Here is a 22,309-nt window from a genome sequence, read left to right as displayed (position 1 = left end):
TTTGGTGGAATTCTGTTTTCATCATATGGTTCAACGGCCACCATGTACAGAACTATCTCGAGCTCACCTTGAAGAGCTGGACTCCAATGCAGGCAAACATGAAGTCTAGCAGCATGGTGACCAGCACGATGTTGCCAATGGTTTTGATGGCCACAAAAACACACTGGACCACATGCTAGATCACAAGAGACAGCAGAAACCAGCATGTCAGATCGGATCTTCATGACCAGAACTAGAAAAACATGGGGCGGCTGGGTTGGTCTAACTAGTGCATTAGGTAATGGGAACATGTAAAAGACCATTATGAATGTGACTACAGTGTCAGTGGAGTAAAGGAGTAGAGGAGTAGACGTGTAGAGGAGTAGAGGAGTAGAGGAGTAGTGGAGTAGAGGTGTAGAGGAGTAGAGGAGTAGAGGTGTAGAGGAGTAGTGGAGTAGAGGTGTAGAGGAGTAGAGGAGTAGAGGTGTAGAGGAGTAGAGGAGTAGAGGTGTAGAGGAGTAGAGGAGTAGAGGTGTAGAGGAGTAGAGGTGTAGAGGTGTGGAGGAGTAGAGAAGTAGAGGAGTAGAGGTGTAGAGGAGTAGAGGAGTAGAAGAGTAGATGAGTAGAGGAGTAGAGGTTTAAAGGAGTAGAGAAGAAGAGGTGTAGTGGTGTAGAGGTGTAGAGGAGTAGAGGAGTAGAGGTGTAGAGGAGTAGAGGAGTAGAGGTGTAGAGGAGTAGAGGTGTAGAGGACTAGAGGAGTAGAGGTGTAGAGGAGTAGAGGAGTAGAGGTGTAGAGGAGTAGAGGTGTAGAGGACTAGAGGAGTAGAGGTGTAGAGGAGTAGAGGAGTAGAGGTTTAAAGGAGTAGAGGAGTAAAGGTGTAGAGGTGTAGAGTTGTATAGGAGTATAGGAGTAGAGGTGTAAAGGAGTAGAAGTGTAGAGGAGTAGAGGTGTAGAGGTGTAAAGGAGTAGAGGTGTAGAGGAGTAGAAGAGTGTAGAGGAGTAGAGGTGTAGAGGAGTAGAAGTGTAGAGGAGTAGAGGAGTAGAAGTGTAAAGGAGTAGAGGAGTAGAGGTTTAAAGGAGAAGAGGAGTAAAGGTGTAGAGGTGTAGAGGAGTAGAGTTGTATAGGAGTATAGGAGTAGAGGTGTAAAGGAGTAGAAGTGTAGAGGAGTAGAGGTGTAGAGGTGTAAAGGAGTAGAGGTGTAGAGGAGTAGAAGTGTAGAGGAGTAGAGGTGTAGAGGAGTAGAAGTGTAGAGGAGTAGAGGTGTAGAGGAGTAGAGGAGTAGAGGTGTAAAGGAGTAGAGGGGTGGAGGAGTAGAAAGTGAAGAGGAGTAAAGAGGTAGAGGAGTAGAGGAGTAAAGGAGTAAAGGAGTAGAGGAGTAGAGGAGTAGAGGTGTAGAAGAGTAGAGTTGTAGAGGTGTGGAGCTGTAAAGGAGTAGAGGTGTAGAGGAGTAGAGGTGTATATGAGTAGAGGTGTAGAGGAGTAGAGGTGTAAAGGAGTAGAGGAGTAGAGGTGTAGAGGTGTAGAGGATTAGAGGAGTAGAGGTGTAGAGGAGTAGAGGTGTAGAGGATTAGAGGTGTAGAGGTGTAAAGGAGTAGAGGTGTAGTGGAGTAGAGGAGTAGAGGTGTCTAGGAGTAGAGGACTAGCGGGGTAGAGGAGTAGAGGTATAGAGGAGTAGTAGAGTAGAAGAGTAGAGGTGTAAATAAGTAGAGGAGTAGAGGTGTAGAGGAGTAGAGGTGTAGAGGAGTAGAGGAGTAGAGGTGTAAAGGAGTAGAAGTGTAGTTGAGTAGAGGCGTAGAGGTGTAAAGGAGTAGAGGAGTAGAGGTGTAGAGGTGTAAAGGAGTAGAGGAGTAGAGGAGTAGAGGTGTAGAAGAGTAGAGTTGTAGAGGTGTGGAGCTGTAAAGGAGTGGAGGGGAGTAGAGGTGTAGAGGAGTAGAGGTGTATATGAGTAGAGGAGTAGAGGTGTAGAGGTGTAAAGGAGTAGAGGAGTAGATGTATAGAGGAGTAGAGGAGTAAAGGTGTAAAGGAGTAGAGGGGTAGATGTATAGAGGAGTAGAGGAGTAAAGGTGTAAAGGAGTAGAGGGGTAGAGGTGTAGAGTTGTAAAGGTGTAAAGGAGTAGAGGAGTAGATGTATAGAGGAGTAGAGGAGTAAAGGTGTAAAGGAGTAGAGGGGTAGAGGTGTAGAGGTGTAAAGGTGTAAAGGAGTGGAGGAGTAGATGTATAGTGGTGTAGAGGAGTATTGGTGTAGAGGTGTAGATTTGTAAAGGAGTAGAGGAGTAGAGGTGTAGAGGAGTAGAGGTGTTGAGGAGTAGAGGAGTATATGTGTAGAGGAGTAGAGGTGTAGAGGAGTATAGGTGTAGAGGAGTAGAGGTGTAGAGGTATAAAGGAGTAGAGGAGTAGAGGAGTAAAGGAGTAGAGAACAAGAGGTGTAGATGTGTAAAGGAGTCGAGGAGTAGAGGTGTAGAGGAGTAGAGGAGTAGAAGAGTAGAGGTGTAAAAGATTATATGAGTAGAGGTGTAGAGGAGTAGAGGTGTATAGGAGTAGAGGTGTAGAGGAGTAGAGGTGTAAAGGAGTAGAGGAGTAGAGTTGTAGAGGATTAGAAGAGTTGAGGTTTAGAGGTGTAGAGGATTAGAGGAGTAGAGGTGTAGAGGAGTAGAGGAGTAGAGGTGAAGAGCAGTCGGGGAGTAGAGTTGTAAAGGAGTAGAGGAGTAGAGGAGTAGATGTGTAAAGGAGTAGAGGAGTAGAGGTGTAGAGGATTAGAAGAGTTGAGGTTTAGAGGTGTAGAGGATTAGAGGAGTAGAGGTGTAGAGGAGTAGAGGTGAAGAGCAGTCGAGGAGTAGAGGTGTAAAGGAGTAGAGGAGTAGAGGAGTACATGTGTAAATGAGTAGAGGAGTAGAGGTATAGAGGTGTAGAGGAGTATTGATGTAGAGGTGTAGATTTGTAAAGGAGTAGAGGAGTAGAGGTGTAGAGGAGTAGAGGTGTAGAAGAGTATAGGTGTAGAGGAGTAGAGGTGTAGAGGTATAAAGGAGTAGAGGAGTAGAGGAGTAAAGGAGTAGAGAACAAGAGGTGTAGATGTGTAAAGGAGTCGAGGAGTAGAGGTGTAGAGGAGTAGAGGAGTAGAGGTGTAAAGGAGTAGAGGAGTAGAGGTGTAGAGGATTAGAAGAGTCGAGGTTTAGAGGTATAAAGGAGTAGAGGAGTAGAGGTATACAGGTGTAGAGGAGTAGAGGTGTAAAGAAGTAGAGGAGTAGAGATGTAGAGGAGTAGACGAGTAGAGGAGTATAGGTATAGAGGAGTAGAGGTGTAGAGGTGTAGAGGTGTAAAGGAGTAGAGGTGTGGAGGAGAAGAGTTGTGATGGGGATAAGTGAGGGGTCGACAGTAGGACAGGAGGACAAGGGGACCAGGTGGATTGCACTGGTAAACTCACCTTGAGACCCTCAGCCCTGTTGATGGCCCTTAACGGCCTCAGCACCCTTAACACCCTGAGGATTTTCACCACAGAGATAGCACTGGACCTAGGTAGGGCAGGCACAACAGTTGCTTGTCTATAATCTGTATTTCTACCTGGACAATGACACACACTCATAACTGAATGATATATCGAGCACGGTAGATTCAGTTGTCACAGGAGTGCAATGACATTTTACATTCCCAGGGACTACTTACTCCATGAGCATGGAGAGGAGGGATACGGTGACAACTATCAGATCCAAAATATTAAAGGAGTTCCGGCAGAAGGAGCCAGGGTGCATTATGGCTCCATATACGGTCATCTAGGGGAGAGGAGGATGGATTCTGACATGATGAGATTGGTTGACACATAAACCCTCTCAAAGCAACAAACCATGAACCCACATGAACCACAGCTGCTCATGTGAAAACATATACTGTAGAACTCTTCTGCAGTGCACAATAAAAAATAAATTAAGTGCTGCAAAAGTGGATGTAACATATTGTCGAGAGAGTTTGTCACATTAACAATTTAAGTGTGTAGCCCTTTCCTGGGGTCAATGACCTAAAGCACCCTCTTTGGCCTCATGGGAGGAATGTTATTCATATTTTTCATCATTTCATAATTAATGATGTATTTATTTTTTATGATGAAAATCCGGTATTTGTATGCCAAACAGTTTGGTCTATGTATATAAAGTGTAATATTGGGATGCAAACTCAACATTGGATACATTTAAACTCTATATCTGACATGGTAAAGGTGTCCTCTTTCTTTAAAGCCCTTTTTTCTTTAAAGATTTGTTTAAGACTACCAAGAAACACTCTGTGTGACCCTGACTTAGCCCACTGCAGTAAAAGGTTAACCCATTAATGGACTTGGTAATGTAAATGTACTTTTTCATGTAAGACATGATCCCATTCAACCAGTACAACTCTACTAGTAGTGGAAAAGACAAGCCGTGCCTGGTTACCTTGAGGACAACTTCCACAGTGAATACTGACGTGAAGACGACGTCAGCGGAGGCCAGCACCTACACAGCAGAGACAGGGACACAGCAGAGATAGGGACACAGCAGAGACAGGGACACAGCAGAGATAGGGACACAGCAGAGACAGGGACACAGCAGAGACAGGGACACAGCAGAGACGGGGACACAGCAGAGACGGGGACACAGCAGAGACGGGGACACAGCAGAGACAGGGACACAGCAGAGACAGGGACACAGCAGAGATAGGGACACAGCAGAGACAGGGACACAGCAGAGACAGGGACACAGCAGAGACAGGGACACAGCAGAGATAGGGACACAGCAGAGACAGGGACACAGCAGAGACAGGGACACAGCAGAGACAGGGACACAGCAGAGACAGGGACACAGCAGAGACGGGGACACAGCAGAGACAGGGACACAGCAGAGACGGGGACACAGCAGAGACAGGGACACAGCAGAGACAGGGACACAGCAGAGACAGGGACACAGCAGAGACAGGGACACAGCAGAGACAGGGACACATCATGTCAGAGCAGTATCAGTGCACCAGAGTCCTTTAGCAGAATCTCCAGTGTAGACCTCCTTATAGTCTAGGTAAGGCAGTCTGTGTACACTAAGACAGTGATGCTTTATTTACTTTGCTCATACAATACAGAGCAATAAAGTAGAGAAACCCCTTTGTGTCAGTTATGTTGGCAAAATTCTATCCCTTTACTGAAAAAAGTGATTTTCCCTTTGAGATAAGGGGGTGAATGATACAGCAGGCATATCTGTGGGCACCTGGTTCCTGAAGGACATGGGGTCGATGGGGTCCTCGGCGGCGAGGGAGATGCTGCTGAGGAGGATGAAGAGGAGGATGGTGTTGGTGAAAGTGGTTGCGTTGATGATGCGGTGGCACAGCTTACGGAACCTGGAGGGGGACACAGCTTACATCACAGGCTGCAGACTTCTATACTGAGGAACTGACAGTCAAATAAGGAGGCAAAATAACCACATAACACCAACATCATTATCCATTCATCATCACCATCATCACCATCCTAATTCATTCATCATCATCACCATCCTATTTCATTCATCATCATCACCATCATCACCATCCTAATTCATTCATCATCATCATCACCATCCTAATTTCATTCATCATCATCATCACCATCCTAATTCATTCATCATCATCATCATCATCACCATCCTAATTCATTCATCATCATCATCACCATCCTAATTCATTCATCATCATCATCACCATCCTAATTCATTCATCATCATCATCACCATCATCACCATCCTAATTCATTCATCATCATCATCACCATCCTATTTCATTCATCATCATCATCACCATCCTAATTCATTCATCATCATCATCACCATCATCACCATCCTAATTTATTCATCATCATCACCATCCTAATTCATTCATCATCACCATCCTATTTCATTCTTCATCATCATCATCATCATCATCACCATCCTAATTCATTCATCTTCATCATCACCATCATCACCATCCTAATTTATTCATCATCATCACCATCCTAATTCATTCATCATCACCATCCTATTTCATTCTTCATCATCATCATCATCACCATCATCACCATCCTAATTCATTCATCATCATCATCACCATCCTAATTCATTCACCATCATCACCATCCTAATTAATTCATCATCATCATCATCCTATTTCATTCTTCATCATCATCATCACCATCATCACCATCCTAATTCATTCATCATCATCACCATCATCACCATCCTAATTTATTCATCATCATCACCATCCTAATTCATTCATCATCACCATCCTATTTCATTCTTCATCATCATCATCATCATCATCATCATCATCATCATCACCATCCTAATTCATTCATCATCATCATCACCATCCTATTTCATTCTTCATCTTCATCATCATCATCATCATCACCATCCTAATTCATTCATCATCATCATCATCATCCTAATTCATTCATCATCATCATCATCACCATCCTAATTCATTCATCATCATCATCATCATCATCACCATCTAATTCTTTCATTCATCATCATCATCATCATCACCATCCTATTTCATTCTTCATCATCATCATCATCACCATCCAATTTCATTCATCATCATCATCATCATCACCATCATCATCAACATCGTAATTCATTCATCATCATCACCATCCTAATTCATTCATCATCATCACCACCATCCTAATTCATTCATCATCATCTTCATCACCATCCTAATTAATTCACCATCATCTTCATCACCATCCTAATTCATTCATCATCATCATCACCATCCTAACTCATTCATCATCATCATCATCACCATCCATCCAAATTCATTCATCATCACCATCATCACCATCCAAATGCATTCATCATCAACATGCTAATTCAATTACCATCATCATCATCATCATCATCATCATCATCATCACCATCCAAATTCATTCATCATCATCATCACCATCATCACCATCCTATTTCATTCCTCATCATCATATTTCATTCCTCATCACCATCCTATTTCATTCATCATCACCGTCATCACCATCTTCATCCATTCATCATCACCATCCTATTTCATTCATCATCATCACCATCCAAATTCATTCATCATCATCGTCATCATCACCATCAACACCATCCAAATGCATTCACCATCATCGTCACCATCATCACCATCCTAATTCATTTACCATCATCATCATCATCATCATCATCACCATCATCCTAAATCATTCACCATCATCATCACCATCCTAATTCATTCATCATCATCATCACCATCCTAATTAATTCACCATCATCTTCATCACCATCCTAATTCATTCATCATCATCACCACCATCCTAACTCATTCATCATCATCATCATCATCACCATCCCAATTCATTCACCATCACCATCATCACCATCCTAATTCATTTACCACCATCATCATCATCACCATCCCAATCCATTCATCATCATCATCACCATCCTGATTCATTCATCATCACCATCATCACCATCCTATTTCATTCCTCATCACCATCATCACCATCCTATTTCATTCATCATCATCATCATCATCACCATCCTATTTCATTCATCACCATCATCACCATCTTAATCCATTCATCATCATCATCACCATCCTATTTCATTCATCACCATCATCACCATCTTAATCCATTCATCATCATCATCACCATCCTATTTCATTCATCATTATCATCACCATCCAAATTCATTCATCATCATCGTCATCATCACCATTATCACCATCCGAATGCATTCACCATCATCGTCACCATCATCATCATCCAAATTCATTTACCATCATCATCATCATCATCATCATCCTAATTCATTCATCATCATCATCATCACCATCCTAACTCATTCACCATCATCATCATCATCAACATTGTAATTCATTCATCATCATCACCATCCTAAATCATTCATCATCATCATCACCATCCTAATTCATTCATCATCATCATCATCATCATCATCACTATTCATTCATCATCATCATCATCACCATCCTAAATCATTCACCATCATCATCATCATCACCATCCTAATTAATTCATCATCATCACCATCCTAAATCATTCACCATCATCATCACATTCTAATTCATTCATCATCATCATCACCATCCTAATGCATTTACCATCATCATCATCATCATCCTAATTCATTCATCACCATCATCACCATCCTAATTCATTCATTCACCATCATCATCATCATCATCATCATCATCATCATCATCATCATCATCATCATCATCACCATCCTAATTCATTCATCACCATCATCACCATCATCACCATTGTAATTCATTCATCTTCATCATCATTATCACCATCCTATTTCATTCATCATCACCATCATCACCATCCTATTTCATTCATCATCATCATCATCATCACCATCCTGATTCATTCATCATCACCATCCTAATTCATTCATTCACCATCATCATCATCATCATCATCATCATCATCATCATCATCATCATCATCATCCTAATGCATTACCATCATCATCATCATCCTAATTCATTCATCACCATCATCATTGTCACCATCATCACCATCCTAATTAATTTACCATCATCATCATCATCATCATCATCCTAATTCATTCATCATCATCATCATCACCATCCTAATGCATTACCATCATCATCATCATCCTAATTCATTCATCACCATCATCACCATCCTAATTCATTCACCATCATCATCATCATCATCATCATCATCATCCTAATTCGTTCATCATCATCATCACCATCCTAATTCATTCATCACCATCATCATCATCATCATCATCCTAATTCATTCATCATCTTCATCATCATCTAAATCATCATCATCATCATCATCATCATACCATCATCATCATCATCATCATCATCATCATCATCATCATCATCATCATCATCATCATCATCCTAATTCATTCATTCATCATTCTAATTCATTCACCATCATCATCATCACCATCCTAATTCGTTTCATCATCATCATCATCATCATCCTAATTCATTCATCTTCATCATCATCGTCACCATCATCATCATCATCATCATCATCCTAATTCATTCATCATCATCATCATCACCATCCTAAATCATTCATCATCATCATCACCATCCTAATTCATTCATCATCATCATCATCATCACCATCCTAATTCATTCACCATCACCATCATCACCATTGTAATTCATTCATCTTCATCATCATTGTCACCATCATCACCATCCTAATTCATTTACCATCATCATCATCATCATCATCATCCTAATTCATTCATCATCATCATCATCACCATCCTAATGCATTACCATCATCATCATCATCATCATCCTAATTCATTCATCACCATCATCACCATCCTAATTCATTCACCATCATCATCATCATCATCATCATCATCATCATCATCATCCTAATTCGTTCATCATCATCATCACCATCCTAATTCATTCATCACCATCAACACCATCATCATCATTGTAATTCAATCATCTTCATCATCATCGTCACCATCATCACCATCCTAATTCATTTACCATCATCATCATCATCATCATCATCATCATCATCATCATCATCATCATCACCATCCTAATTCATTCATCACCATCATCACCATCCTAATTCATTCACCATCATCATCATCACCATCATCATCATCATCATCATCATCATCCTAATTCATTCATCATCATCACAATCCTAATTCATTCACCATCATCATCATCATCATCCAAATTCATTCACCATCATCATCATCACCATCCTAAATCATTCACCATCATCATCATCACCATCCTAATTCATTCATCATCATCATCATCATCACCATCCTAATTCATTCACCATCACCATCATCACCATTGTAATTCATTCATCTTCATCATCATTGTCACCATCATCACCATCCTAATTCATTTACCATCATCATCATCATCATCATCATCCTAATTCATTCATCATCATCATCATCACCATCCTAATGCATTACCATCATCATCATCATCCTAATTCATTCATCACCATCATCACCATCCTAATTCATTTACCATCATCATCATCATCATCATCCTAATTCATTCATCACCATCATCACCATCCTAAGTCATTCACCATCATCATCATCATCATCATCATCATCATCATCATCATCACCATCCTAATTCATTCATCACCATCAACACCATCATCATCCATCAATAATCTTCATTCATCATCATCATCATCACCATCCTAATTCATTCACCATCATCATCATCATCATCATCATCATCATCATCATCATCATCATCATCATCATCACCATCCTAATTCATTCATCACCATCATCATCATCATCATCATCATCACCATCCTAATTCATTCATCACCATCATCACCATCCTAATTCATTTACCATCATCATCATCATCATCATCATCACCATCCTAATTCATTCATCACCATCATCAATCCTAATTCATTCACCATCATCATCATCACCATCCTAATTCGTTTATCATCATCATCATCATCATCCTAATTCATTCATCATCATCACAATCCTAATTCATTCACCATCATCATCATCATCATCCAAATTCATTCACCATCATCATCATCACCATCCTAAATCATTCATCATCATCATCATCACCATCCTAATTCATTCACCATCATCATCATCACCATCCTAATTCATTCATCATCATCATCATCATCATCATCATCATCATCACCATCCTAATTCATTCATCATCATCACCATCCTAATTCATTCACCATCATCATCATCATCATCATCCTAATTCGTTCATCATCATCATCATCATCATCATCATTCATCATCATCAACACCATCATCATCATTGTAATTCAATCATCTTCATCATCATCGTCACCATCATCACCATCCTAATTCATTTACCATCATCATCATCATCATCATCATCATCATCATCATCATCATCATCATCATCATCATCATCCTAATTCATTCATCACCATCATCATCATCATCATCATCATCATCATCATCATCATCACCATCCTAATTCATTCATCACCATCATCACCATCCTAATTCATTCACCATCATCATCATCACCAATCCTAATTCGTTTATCATCATCATCATCATCATCCTAATTCATTCATCATCATCACAATCCTAATTCATTCACCATCATCATCATCATCATCCAAATTCATTCACCATCATCATCATCACCATCCTAAATCATTCACCATCATCATCATCACCATCCTAATTCATTCATCATCATCACAATCCTAATTCATTCACCATCATCATCATCATCATCCTAATTCATTCACCATCATCATCATCACCATCCTAATTCATTCACCATCATCATCATCACCATCCTAATTCATTCATCATCATCACCATCATCACCATCACAATCACCATCATAATCGTCATCATCACCTTCATCATCATCATCATCATCCTAATTCATTCACCATCATCATCATCATCATCAACATCATCACAATCATCAACAACATAATCATCATCACCATCATCATCATCAACATCATCATCATCATCATCATCATCATCATCATCATCATCATCATCATCATCATCATCATCAACATCGTCCCCATCAACATCATCATCATCATCAACAACATCATCATCATCACCATCAACATCATCAACATCATCATCAACATCATCACCATCATCATAATCATCATCACCATCATCATCAACATCATGATCATTACTTGTTCTCAGGGCTGAAGATGTAGAAGGAGCTGGCCTCTGGAATCGGTACCACCTCCTCCTTCAGCTGCAGGTCTGCCATTGGTCGGGGCCTTGGGGTGTCAGGGATATCAGGCTCTTCCTCCTCATCATCACCTGGACGACAGAAAGAACAGAAGAACGTGACATGTTCTAAATTCTGAATTCTGTTAGATCCAGATTCCATTGCATGGATGTGCCCAGAGGTGTGTGAGATAGTGGGATATACCAGGGAAGTCAGCAGGGGGGAAGGGGTCCTTGATCTCATTCACGTTGGACTCAAACTCGTCTACTTTCAGCTGTGACATAAACAACATTTTTATTAGAGGGAGCATGGGTTGTAGTAATCCCACCGGCTACACTGATGTCCACTGTGGGGCAGGTCTGTCTGTGGACAATAGTTGACAGTGTGAAATATCTGGGCCTGTTTTCATAAAGCATCTCAGAGTAGGAGCTCTGATCTAGGATCAGGTTCTCCATGTCCTTATAATAATCATTCTATTATGATCGCATGGGCCCTGACCTTGGCTGTAGTAGGGATGCCCTCTATTTTAGCCCTCTCTGCTGCCAACTTCTTGGCCAGGAGTGCCTTCTCCTCTGTTGCTTTGTCAGGCATGTTAGCCCTGAGCAGCTTCTTGCGTTTCTTCTCCTCAGACTTCTCCTTCTGGGCCATGGTCAGACTCTCGGCCTCCGCCAGGTTGTCCACGGCGATGGCCAGGAACACATTCAGCAGGATGTCTGGGGGCTAAGGGTCAAAGGTAATTACGGTCGGCAATGTAAGAGAGACACTTATTTACCCAAGGACAGATAGTACAGTCAGATTTCTGTCTGATAGAAGGGTTGGACTGAGTTTGGTTGGTTTTAGTTTAGACTAGCAATTCATGTGTGCAGACTCAACACACACACACACACACACACACACACACACACACACACACACACACACACACACACACACACACACACACACACACACACACACACACACACACACACACACAGAGGATACAGTTTCCGCAGACAAAGAGGATGATGAAGTAGATGCTGACGAGGATCCCGGGCATTGTGGGACCGCCATGCGCCATGATGCCATCATACATCACAGCGTTCCAGTCCTCCCCCGTCAGGATCTATCAGAGAGACAGAGTGTGAGAGAGAGAGAGAGAGAGAAATTATTAGCCTTTTCCAGAGGGAATCAAACAAAAAGCAAGCTCTAATGTCCAACATTTACATATCATACAGCTTCATATGCGCCTCCAGATGGTCATATCATCTTTCCCACATTATGTGCTAATTGTGTTATAATGATGATTGGTTGTCTATTCCCCCCTACCTGGAAGACACTGATGAGGGCCTGGGGGAAGCTGTCGAAGGTGCTGCGGGGTTTGGGCTGGTTGGGGAAGTTGAATTTTCCCCCGAACACCTGCATGCCCAGCAGAGAGAAGATGACGATGAAGAGGAAGAGGAGGAGGAGCAGGCAGGCAATGGACTTTGTGGAGTTCAGCAGGGATACCACCAGGTTACTGAGAGATGTCCAGTACCTGACACACACACACACACAGAAAGAGAGAGAGAGAGAGAGAGAGAGAGGAGGGGGAGTGTTACCTACTTCCTGATTAGCTATTGCCCTCTGGGGGATGAGGATGTAAGACACAATCAATCAACGTATCAATAAATTAACTGGACCAATCTGGAGAGCCATGGTGTGTGCAGGCTTTTGGTCCAGTCCATCACTAACACACCTGCAATCCTAATGCAGCCTATTGTAAAAGTCTTACTTGGTGACTTTGAGCAGCCTTAGCAGTCGTATGCAGCGCAGCACAGAGATGCCCATGACGGTCATGACGTCCATGCGGACCAGGATGAGTTCCAGAATACCGGTGGAGACCACGAAGCAGTCGAAGCGGTTGAACAGAGACATGAAGTATTGCTGGAGGCCCAGAGCATACATCTTTATTATCATCTCAATGGCAAACAGAGACAGCAGAACCTTGTTGGCAGTGTCTGGGAGGGGGGAGAGAGAAGGAGAGGCAGGGAGAGAGAAGGAGAGGCAGGGAGAGAGAAGGAGAGGCAGGGAGAGAGTAGAAGATGCAGAGAGAGAGAAGGAGAGGCAGTGTGAGAGGATAAGAGGCAGGGAGAGGGAAGGAGAGGCATGGAGAGAGAAGGAGAGGCAGGGAGAGAGAAGGAGAGGCAGGGAGAGAGTAGAAGATGCAGGGAGAGAGAAGGAGAGGCAGTGTGAGAGGATAAGAGGCAGGGAGAGGGAAGGAGAGGCAGGGAGAGAGAAGGAGTGGCAGGGAGAGAGAAGAAGAGGCAGGGAGAGGGAAGGAGAGGCAGGGAGAGGGAAGGAGAGGCAGGGAGAGAGAAGGAGAGACAGGGAGAGAGAAGGAGAGGCAGGGAGAGAGAAGAGGGGTCAGGGAAGAGAGAGAAGGAGCGGCAGTGAGAGAGGAGAAGAAGCAGGGAGAGAGAAGGAGAGACAGGGAGAGAGGAGAAGAGGCAGGGAGAGGGAAGGAGAGGCAGGGAGAGAGAAGGAGAGGGAGAGAGAAGGAGAGGCAGGGAGAGAGAAGGAGAGGCAGGGAGAGAGGAGGAGAGGCAGGGAGAAAGAAGAAGAGGCAGGGAGAGAGGAGAAGAGGCAGGGTGAGAGAAGGAGAGGCAGGGAGAGAGAAGGAGAGGCAGGGAGAGAGGAGAAGAGGCAGGGAGAGAGAAGGAGAGGCAGGGAGAGGCGGGGAGAGAGAGAAGAGGCAGGGAGAGAGAAGGAGAGGCAGGGAGAGAGAGGCGGGAGAGAGAAGAAGAGGCAGGGAGAGAGAAGGAGAGGCAGGGAGAAAGAAGAAGAGGCAGGGAGAGAGAAGGAGAGGCAGGGAGAGAAGAAGAGGCAGGGAGAGATAAAGAGAGAGATAAAGAGAGATTACTGAATGTGTTAGCCATGTCAGAGACAACAACACACGTTCAATGCTGTGTATATGAAACCAACTTCAGTGTGATGCTAGCCTCGGCTTCCAGGTCTCGCTTACGTTGTTCTCCAGAGGGAAGTTGATAAAGGAATAGTAGGTATGAGTGGAGCGCTATTGCCAGTTGCTGCAGGCTGATTGGCTGTGAGTAGATGTAGATTTTTCACAAATAATATATAATTTGGTTGTAATAACACTACACCACGTGGGCACAAGTGAAAATGATTGGCTTTCGGTTTGGAATCTCCACCTCTGGTTTGAAGGTGGTTATTCCAATTGTGGGGAGGGCAAACGGCTTGAATACACTCCACCTTCTTTTAACCTTTTTCTGACAAGAACTTCCACAGGCTTTCTTACCAAAGGTGAGGCCTCTCAGGGAAGCTCAACCATAAGATGACGCCGGAGAAGGAGGCAGACGTTTTACATGCCCCCAACTGAGTGATTTGCCTCTGAGAATTCGTAGGCGATCGAATAAACCCCAACTTTTTTCCATTCTGCTAGCAAAAATGCAGTCTTAGGACAATAAAATAGATGACCTACGCGGAAGATTAATCTCCCAACGGGACATTCAAAACTGTAATATCTTATGCTTCACGGAGTCGTGGCTGAATGACGACACTATCAACACACAGCTGGCTGGTTATACACTGCACCGGCAGGATAGAACAGTGGCATCTGTTAAGACAAGGTGCGGAGGAGTATGTATTTTTGTAAATAACTGCTGGTGTACGATATCTAAGGAAGTCTCGAGCTTTTGCTCACCTGAGGTAGAGTATCTCATAATAAACTGTAGACACGACCACACTGTATTTTTCGTAGCTGCTTACATACATACCACCACAGTCAGAGGCTGGCACCAAGACAGCATTGACTGAACTGTATTCCGCCATAAGCAAACAAGAAAACTCTCACCCAGAGGCAGAGCTCCTTTGCAAGGAGGAATGGGAAAAAAATTCAGTCTCTCAAAAATAAACATATCCAGGTGTCAGAATGGCCAAGTCAAAGTCCAGACCTGAATCCAATTGAGAATCTGTGGAAAGAACTGAAAACTGCTGTTCACAAATGCTCTCCATCCAACCTCACTGAGCTCGAGTTGTTTTGCAAGGAGGAATGGGAAAAAAATTCAGTCTCTCGATGTGCAAAACTGATAGAGACATACCCCAAGCGACTTACAGCTGTAATCGCATCAAAAGGTGGCGCTACATTGTATTAACTTAAGGGGGCTGAATAATTTTGCACGCCCAATTTTTCAGTTTTTGATTTGTTAAAAAAGTTTGAAATATCCAATAAATGTCCTTCCACTTCATGATTGTGTCCCGCTTGTTGTTGATTCTTCACAAAAAAATACAGTTTTATATCTTTATGTTTGAAGCCTGAAATGTGGCAAAAGGTTGCAAAGTTCAAGGGGGCCGAATACTGTCGCAAGGCACTGTAGAAAAGGATCCAATTTGCTAGCTACATTGGCAACATTTTAAGCTAGTTGTAGAGTAAGCTTATGGCACACTCCTAACTCAGTTACATGTATATCGGTTTATTCTATATACATACTGCAGATATGTGTAGATATGCTATAGATATGTGTAGATAGTGACCTTGCCACCAGTTAGTTTATTTGATAGATATGTTATAGATTTGTGTAGATACTGACCATGCCACTCATGAGTTTATTCTATAGATATGTGTAGATGTAGATATGTGTTGGCACGCTATAGATTTGTGTGGGGCGGCAGGTAACCTACTGTTTAGAGAGTTGGACTAGTAACCGAAAGGTTGCAAGATCAAATCCCTGAGCTGACAAGGTAAAAATCTGTCGTTCTGTCCCTAAACAAGGCAGTTAACCCACTGTTCCTAGGCCATCATTGAAATTAATAATTTTTATAACTGACTTGCCTCGTTAAATAAAGGTAAAATATCAAATAAAAAAATGTGTGTAGATATGTTATAGATATGTGTAGATACTGACCTTGCCACTCAGTGAGTTGCTGGGACTGCTTGTGGTGTTCAGTAGCGATGGCCAGCGTGTTCAGAAACACCAGAAAGATCACCCACCAGTAGAACATACGGGACTTCACATACACAAGACACTTACGCCGGAAGAAAATGTTCCATTTACGAGCCAGCTTGCTGAACAGTGAGAGATGGAGAGGAGGAGATGAAGAGATGTCATGTTAGGAGATGTGTCAGATTCATGAGGTCTGTTTTCCTTTCATTAAGACACCTGAGTGTTGTCACAGTTAGAGGCAGGTGTGGGTGTACTTACTAGTAGTACATGATTTTTTGCATTGTGTCCATATCCTTTAGACTCCCTGCCTCAGATTCTCCATCTTCCAGGGGCAGCAGGCCTTGGGACAAGAGACACTGTTGTCACTGCATGGTGTTTGATAAGGGCTGACTCATATTGTACTCTTCTATTCTATTCTAATTGATCCTGTTGTGTGTTGGTGATTGGGTTAGGAAGCTATAAGTACCCTGTCCCTCTCCGTCGGCGTCCATGACTTCGGCCTGTGTGATCCACTCCATGTAGCCCTTCACATCCTCATCCAGCTGCTGGGTCTCCCTCATCTCTGTGTACTCTCCGCGCGCCTTGCCCTTCTCTCGCTCCTTAGTGAATTCACTGACGGAGGTAAAAGAGAGATAGAGAAAATATAAAAATGAGAGAAATGGAGGAGAAAGAGAGACAGACAAGGTGATGTGTGTGTGGTGTGTGTGTGTGTCTCCACTTACCCACTGAGCACGCCCAGGACCAGGTTGAGCACAAAGAAGGAGCCAACCAAGATGAGAGTCAGAAAATACATCCATGGCCACTCTATACCAATAGCATCATTCACCTAGGAGACAGAGATAGAGAGATGGGGAGAGAAAGAAAGAGAGGTGGAGAGACAGGGGTAGAGGGAGAGAGAGAGAGAGAAAGAGAGAGAGATAGATGGAGAGAGAGAAAGAAAACCAAAGAAAACATTAGAGGCAAAAAACATTTTGATAACGAATGTAAAACAATGTAAAACAAATGTCAAATGAAGAACATAAGTAACAAAACAACCCAGAGTTAAGAATAGTTGGGAACTCTGAAACAGTATAAACATACACTGAAATGCAAAACATTGAATTATAACAGCAAGACGCTTGTTGAAATTGAAAACGCAATTGAACAACATCAGTTGTGGGACATGTGGAACAATTTAAGCAGAACAAAGCTACAAGAATTAGCCATACAAGATGAATGAATTTGGAAAACCTATTTTGATAATCTATACAAAAACATCCCACAAAAAGACTTACAGCATACCCAATTAGACATTTGAGCAGTTTAACATCCTTCAATCAGTCATTTAAAAACAACCAAAATCCATTAGATTACTCAATAACCCAACAATAACTAAATGAATAGCTAAAATCTATAAAACCAAAGAAGGCCTGTTGTCAAAATAACATCAGAAATGAAATGCTGAAAAACAGCATATGTGAGTTTCAAAATGCTGTGCTTAAATTGTTCAACATGGTAGTAAGTTCTGGCTGCTTCCCTGATGTCTGAAACCAGAGGCTCATCTCCCCTGTCCACAAAAGTGGAGACAAATCAGACCTCGATAATTACAGGGGAATTTGCATAAACAGCAACTTCGGAAAGCATTTTGAAGTTATGAATTAAAACCTTTCTTCAAGAAAAAATGTAATAACTAAATGTCAGATTGACTTTCTCCCCAACCATCGTGGCAGGGTAGCCTAGTGGGGCCTAGTGGTTAGAGCTTTGGACTAGTAACCAGAAGGTTGCAAGTTCAAACCCTTGAGTTGACAAGGTACAAATCTGTTATTCTGCCCCTGAACAAGCAGTTAACCAACTGTTCCTAGGCAGTCATTGAAAATAAGAATTTGTTCTTAACTGACTTGCCTAGTTAAATAAAGGTAAAATAAAAAATTGCGCTACTTTCCATATATACACCGTACACACACTAATTAATAAACACATCCACTGAAAAAAAGAGGGCAAAATCTTGGCTTACAATATTGACTATAAAAAAGCATTTGATTCTATTTGGCACGAAGGTCTATTCTTCAAGATTCTCCAAAGTGGGCTTGGCGGTAAAGTGTATGACTTAATAAAATGTATGTACACAGAAAACATGTGTGCAATAAAAATCCAAAACCAAAGAACATTATTATTTTCTCAATGTCGAGGTGTGAGACAAGGCTGCAGTTTGAATCCAAACCTTTTCAACATTTTTATCAATTAATTAGCAGACATGTTGTAACATTCTGCAGCCCAATAAATCACAATATTTGACATAGGTAAAATATCTGCTATCTCCTTTGTGGATGGACATGTACAACACTGCCTCCCTCAGCCAGTGGGGGGGGGGACAGCCAGTTTATGCCACAGGGAGGATGCCACCAGGTTGTTGATTATCAGCATCCTCCCTTTACATGACACTTGGGACAGGAGCCACCTCCACCTGGCCAGTCTTGACGCCACTGCCTGTGACAGCCCTAACCACTTCTTCCTGACCCACATCTCCGAGCCCAGGTACACCCCCAAAATGTTAAGCCCTTCACAACCCCACTGCAAACCCCCTGGAAGCATCCCTCCATACCCCACATAACAGAGCTTTGTTCCTGCCCCAGTTAATCTTAGCTGAAGAAGCTCTCTCGTACACCTTCAGACTAGTCTCTAGTGCCTGCATATCCTGCCCATCACTGCCCATCCCAGAAACGTCAGTGGCACTGGCCCGATAGAGGGCATCCTTGTCTAATTCCCCGCCTCATCCAGACCGGCATACATGATGCCCCAGCATACAACATCTTCACACAAGCCAAAAACCTTTCCCCAAACACAGACATCACATTGAACAGATACTCATGGTCCATTCTATCAAAATGCCTTCTCTTGGTCTAAAGAGACCAGTCCAAAGTTCACATTAGAAACTTTCGACAAGTCCAACATGTCCCTGATTAAGAACAAGTTGTCCGTGATTGAGTGTCCCGGTTCACAACATGCCTGGAAAAAACTGCCCAGGTCCCTACGTAATTCAGCTAAATTAGCCTGGAGGCCTACATTGCCTTGCCCCACCAGCTCTACCTCCACTTCACTGATACTACGCTCAAGTTCCCCCAATACTCTCCTAGCCTCTGAGGATGAGAGAGCTGTATACTGTTAACAGAAAAGCAGAATTTGGACTTTTTTCACATCCGACCATTGACTCAAAGACTCATACTCCTCTCTTCGATGCCCCTACCATTCCCAAAAAGTCTGGAAACCTGAGCAAAAAAAATGTGGCATCTTGTAAGAGCTTTACATTAAACTTCCAATAGGATTCCTGCCAAGGCCCTGGTGAAATAGACATCCAAGCCATGGTTATGTGGCGATCCATAAAACCCACCGGGAGAATGGTAGCGCCCAACAGCCTATTGCTCTGATTCCTGGACATGTAAAACAGCTCTAGTCAGGCTGCACTCACCCTAGCCCCAAACATTTACATTTAAGTCAAAGACCTTCACCCATGTATACTGTCATGTATTGGGATGTTTAGTTCTCCAAACATCCACTAGGTCAAACTGCAACCTCTAAAGATTCTGAACCTTTTTTTCAATTTTCACCTAATATGACATACCCAAATTTAACTGCCTGTAGCTCAGGACCTGAAGCAAGGATATGCATATTATTGATACCATTTGAAAGGAAACACTTTGACATTTGTGGAAATGTGAAGGGTTTTTGTACCATCATCTTTGAAATGCAAGAGAAAGGCCATAATGTGTTATTCCAGACCAGACGCAATTTAGACTTTGGCCACTAGATGGCAGCAGTGTATGTGCAAAGTTTTAGACTGATCTAATGAACCATTGCATATCTGTTCAAAATGATGTATCAAGACTGCCCAAATGTGCCTAAATGATTTATTAATACATTTTGAAATTCATAATTGTGCACTCTCCTCAAACAATAGCATGGTATTATTTCACTATAATAGCTACTGTAAATTGGACAGTGCAGTTAGCTTTCTGCCCACATCAGATATGTCTATGTTCTAAGATTTTTTTGTTTGTTTCTTACAACCTCATGCTACTCACATTAGCCTACGTTAGCTCAACAGTCCAACGAGGAGGACACCGATCCTGTAGATGCTTTTAATGATGTCTCTAAACACCACACTGAGCCTGAATGAGACTCCTCCCCATTTCTATCTTTCCTAAAATCCATCATACAGTTTCAGTCCACGCCTACCACCAGCGTATCCTCAGGCGCTACCTGTGAGATTTCCTGTCTAAGACACCCCCCCTCTCTCCCTGTGTTAGGTGCATACACATTTATAAGGACAAAACCCTTGTTGTCTGCTTTTACTACAAGCAGTCTACCCCTACACACCTCCTTTTTACGGAGCAAATTCTTACCACCATACCCGGTGCAAAAAGGACTGCCACCCCTGCACATTTGTTCCACGACTCAGCACACTTACCCTTTTCCACCAGAGCCCCCAATTGACTTCATTCATCGCATCACTATGAGTCTTCTGCAGACACAACACCTGTACTTTTTTTGGTTTTACATATTCACCAAACACACTCCTCTTTCCTGCATCTCTGGCACCATTTATATTAAGTGAGCCTACCCGAAGAGTCTCCATAAGTGGGAGAAAGGCCCGCAATGAAAGAGACCAATAACAAAGCTCAAAAAGCCCCAGTGCCAGAAAAAAACTATTAATCTAAACAGCATCTGAAGGTCGACCCCTACGCACGGTTGTGACCCACCTCCTCAACCTAAAACGTTTCCTTGGTAAGAGGATACCATGCCCCTCATTTTTCATTGCGTGTTGTACTGACCTTACAAACTTTTAAAAAAAGCTTCAAGATTAACCTTTTTCCCTTCAGTCTCATTAAGGAAACTTGACAGTTCCCTCATCGTGTACTTTGATACCTCTGCCTGACAGGCTGTCAGCTCTGGACCCATTGAGGAAGAGTCTGAAAAGAAAGCCTCCTCATTGTCCTATTCCTCAGACTCACCTTCCACCTCCTCATCTGCATCTCCCATTCTGACCACCTGCCCTTTCTCTCTAGTCGGGACCTCCCACCAGCACCAGGCAAAGCTTCCTTAGTGCCTTTGACCACACCAGCCTCTCCCCTCCCACCTCCTTTCTCTCCCCCTTTTTCCTCTTCCGCCTGACACCCTCCTCCACCACCCCTAGTTACTTGCCCTTCCCCACTATACTCTCCTCATACACTAGCATAACCTGACTAGACCCAACCTCATCTACACCCACCATCCATAGCCTGACTAGACCCAGCCTCATCTACACCACCATCCATAGCCTGACTAGACCCAGCCTCATCTACACCACCATCTATAGCCTGACTAGACCCAGCCTCATCTACACCACCATCCATAGCCTGACTAGATCCAGCCTCATCTACACCACCATCCATAGCCTGACTAGACCCAGCCTCATCTACACCACCATCCATAGCCTGACTAGACCCAGCCTCATCTACACCACCATCCATAGCCTGACTAGCAGCCTCATCTACACCACATCCAGCATTATCTACACCACCATCCATAGCCTGACTAGACCCAGCCTCATCTACACCACCATCCATAGCCTGACTAGACCCAGCCTCATCTACACCACCATCTATAGCCTGACTAGAC

The 22,309-nt window shown here is 42.8% G+C and overlaps 1 protein-coding gene across 1 annotated transcript in view; it reads right to left on the bottom strand.

The window, feature by feature from the left end:
• LOC135541587 (dihydropyridine-sensitive L-type skeletal muscle calcium channel subunit alpha-1-like) overlaps nt 1-22,309 on the bottom strand; it is a 46,846-nt gene that overhangs the window by 10,803 nt on the left and 13,734 nt on the right. The window contains exons 7-21 of the mRNA XM_064967894.1: nt 17,398-17,501; nt 17,142-17,287; nt 16,934-17,015; nt 16,637-16,797; nt 13,507-13,732; nt 13,062-13,269; nt 12,738-12,858; nt 12,252-12,466; nt 11,958-12,027; nt 11,713-11,845; nt 5,201-5,330; nt 4,400-4,459; nt 3,642-3,748; nt 3,403-3,490; nt 68-175 (exon numbers count right to left, since the gene is read on the bottom strand). Coding sequence (XP_064823966.1) covers nt 68-175; nt 3,403-3,490; nt 3,642-3,748; nt 4,400-4,459; nt 5,201-5,330; nt 11,713-11,845; nt 11,958-12,027; nt 12,252-12,466; nt 12,738-12,858; nt 13,062-13,269; nt 13,507-13,732; nt 16,637-16,797; nt 16,934-17,015; nt 17,142-17,287; nt 17,398-17,501 — 1,959 coding nt within the window. The remainder of the gene's footprint in view (nt 1-67; nt 176-3,402; nt 3,491-3,641; nt 3,749-4,399; nt 4,460-5,200; nt 5,331-11,712; nt 11,846-11,957; nt 12,028-12,251; nt 12,467-12,737; nt 12,859-13,061; nt 13,270-13,506; nt 13,733-16,636; nt 16,798-16,933; nt 17,016-17,141; nt 17,288-17,397; nt 17,502-22,309) is intronic.

Source organism: Oncorhynchus masou, chromosome 6 (genome assembly GCF_036934945.1).
Source record: "Oncorhynchus masou masou isolate Uvic2021 chromosome 6, UVic_Omas_1.1, whole genome shotgun sequence".
NCBI lineage: Eukaryota > Metazoa > Chordata > Actinopteri > Salmoniformes > Salmonidae > Oncorhynchus > Oncorhynchus masou.
The sequence above is the reverse complement of the archived record's forward strand: the minus strand, read 5'-3'. Positions and strand labels throughout refer to the sequence as shown.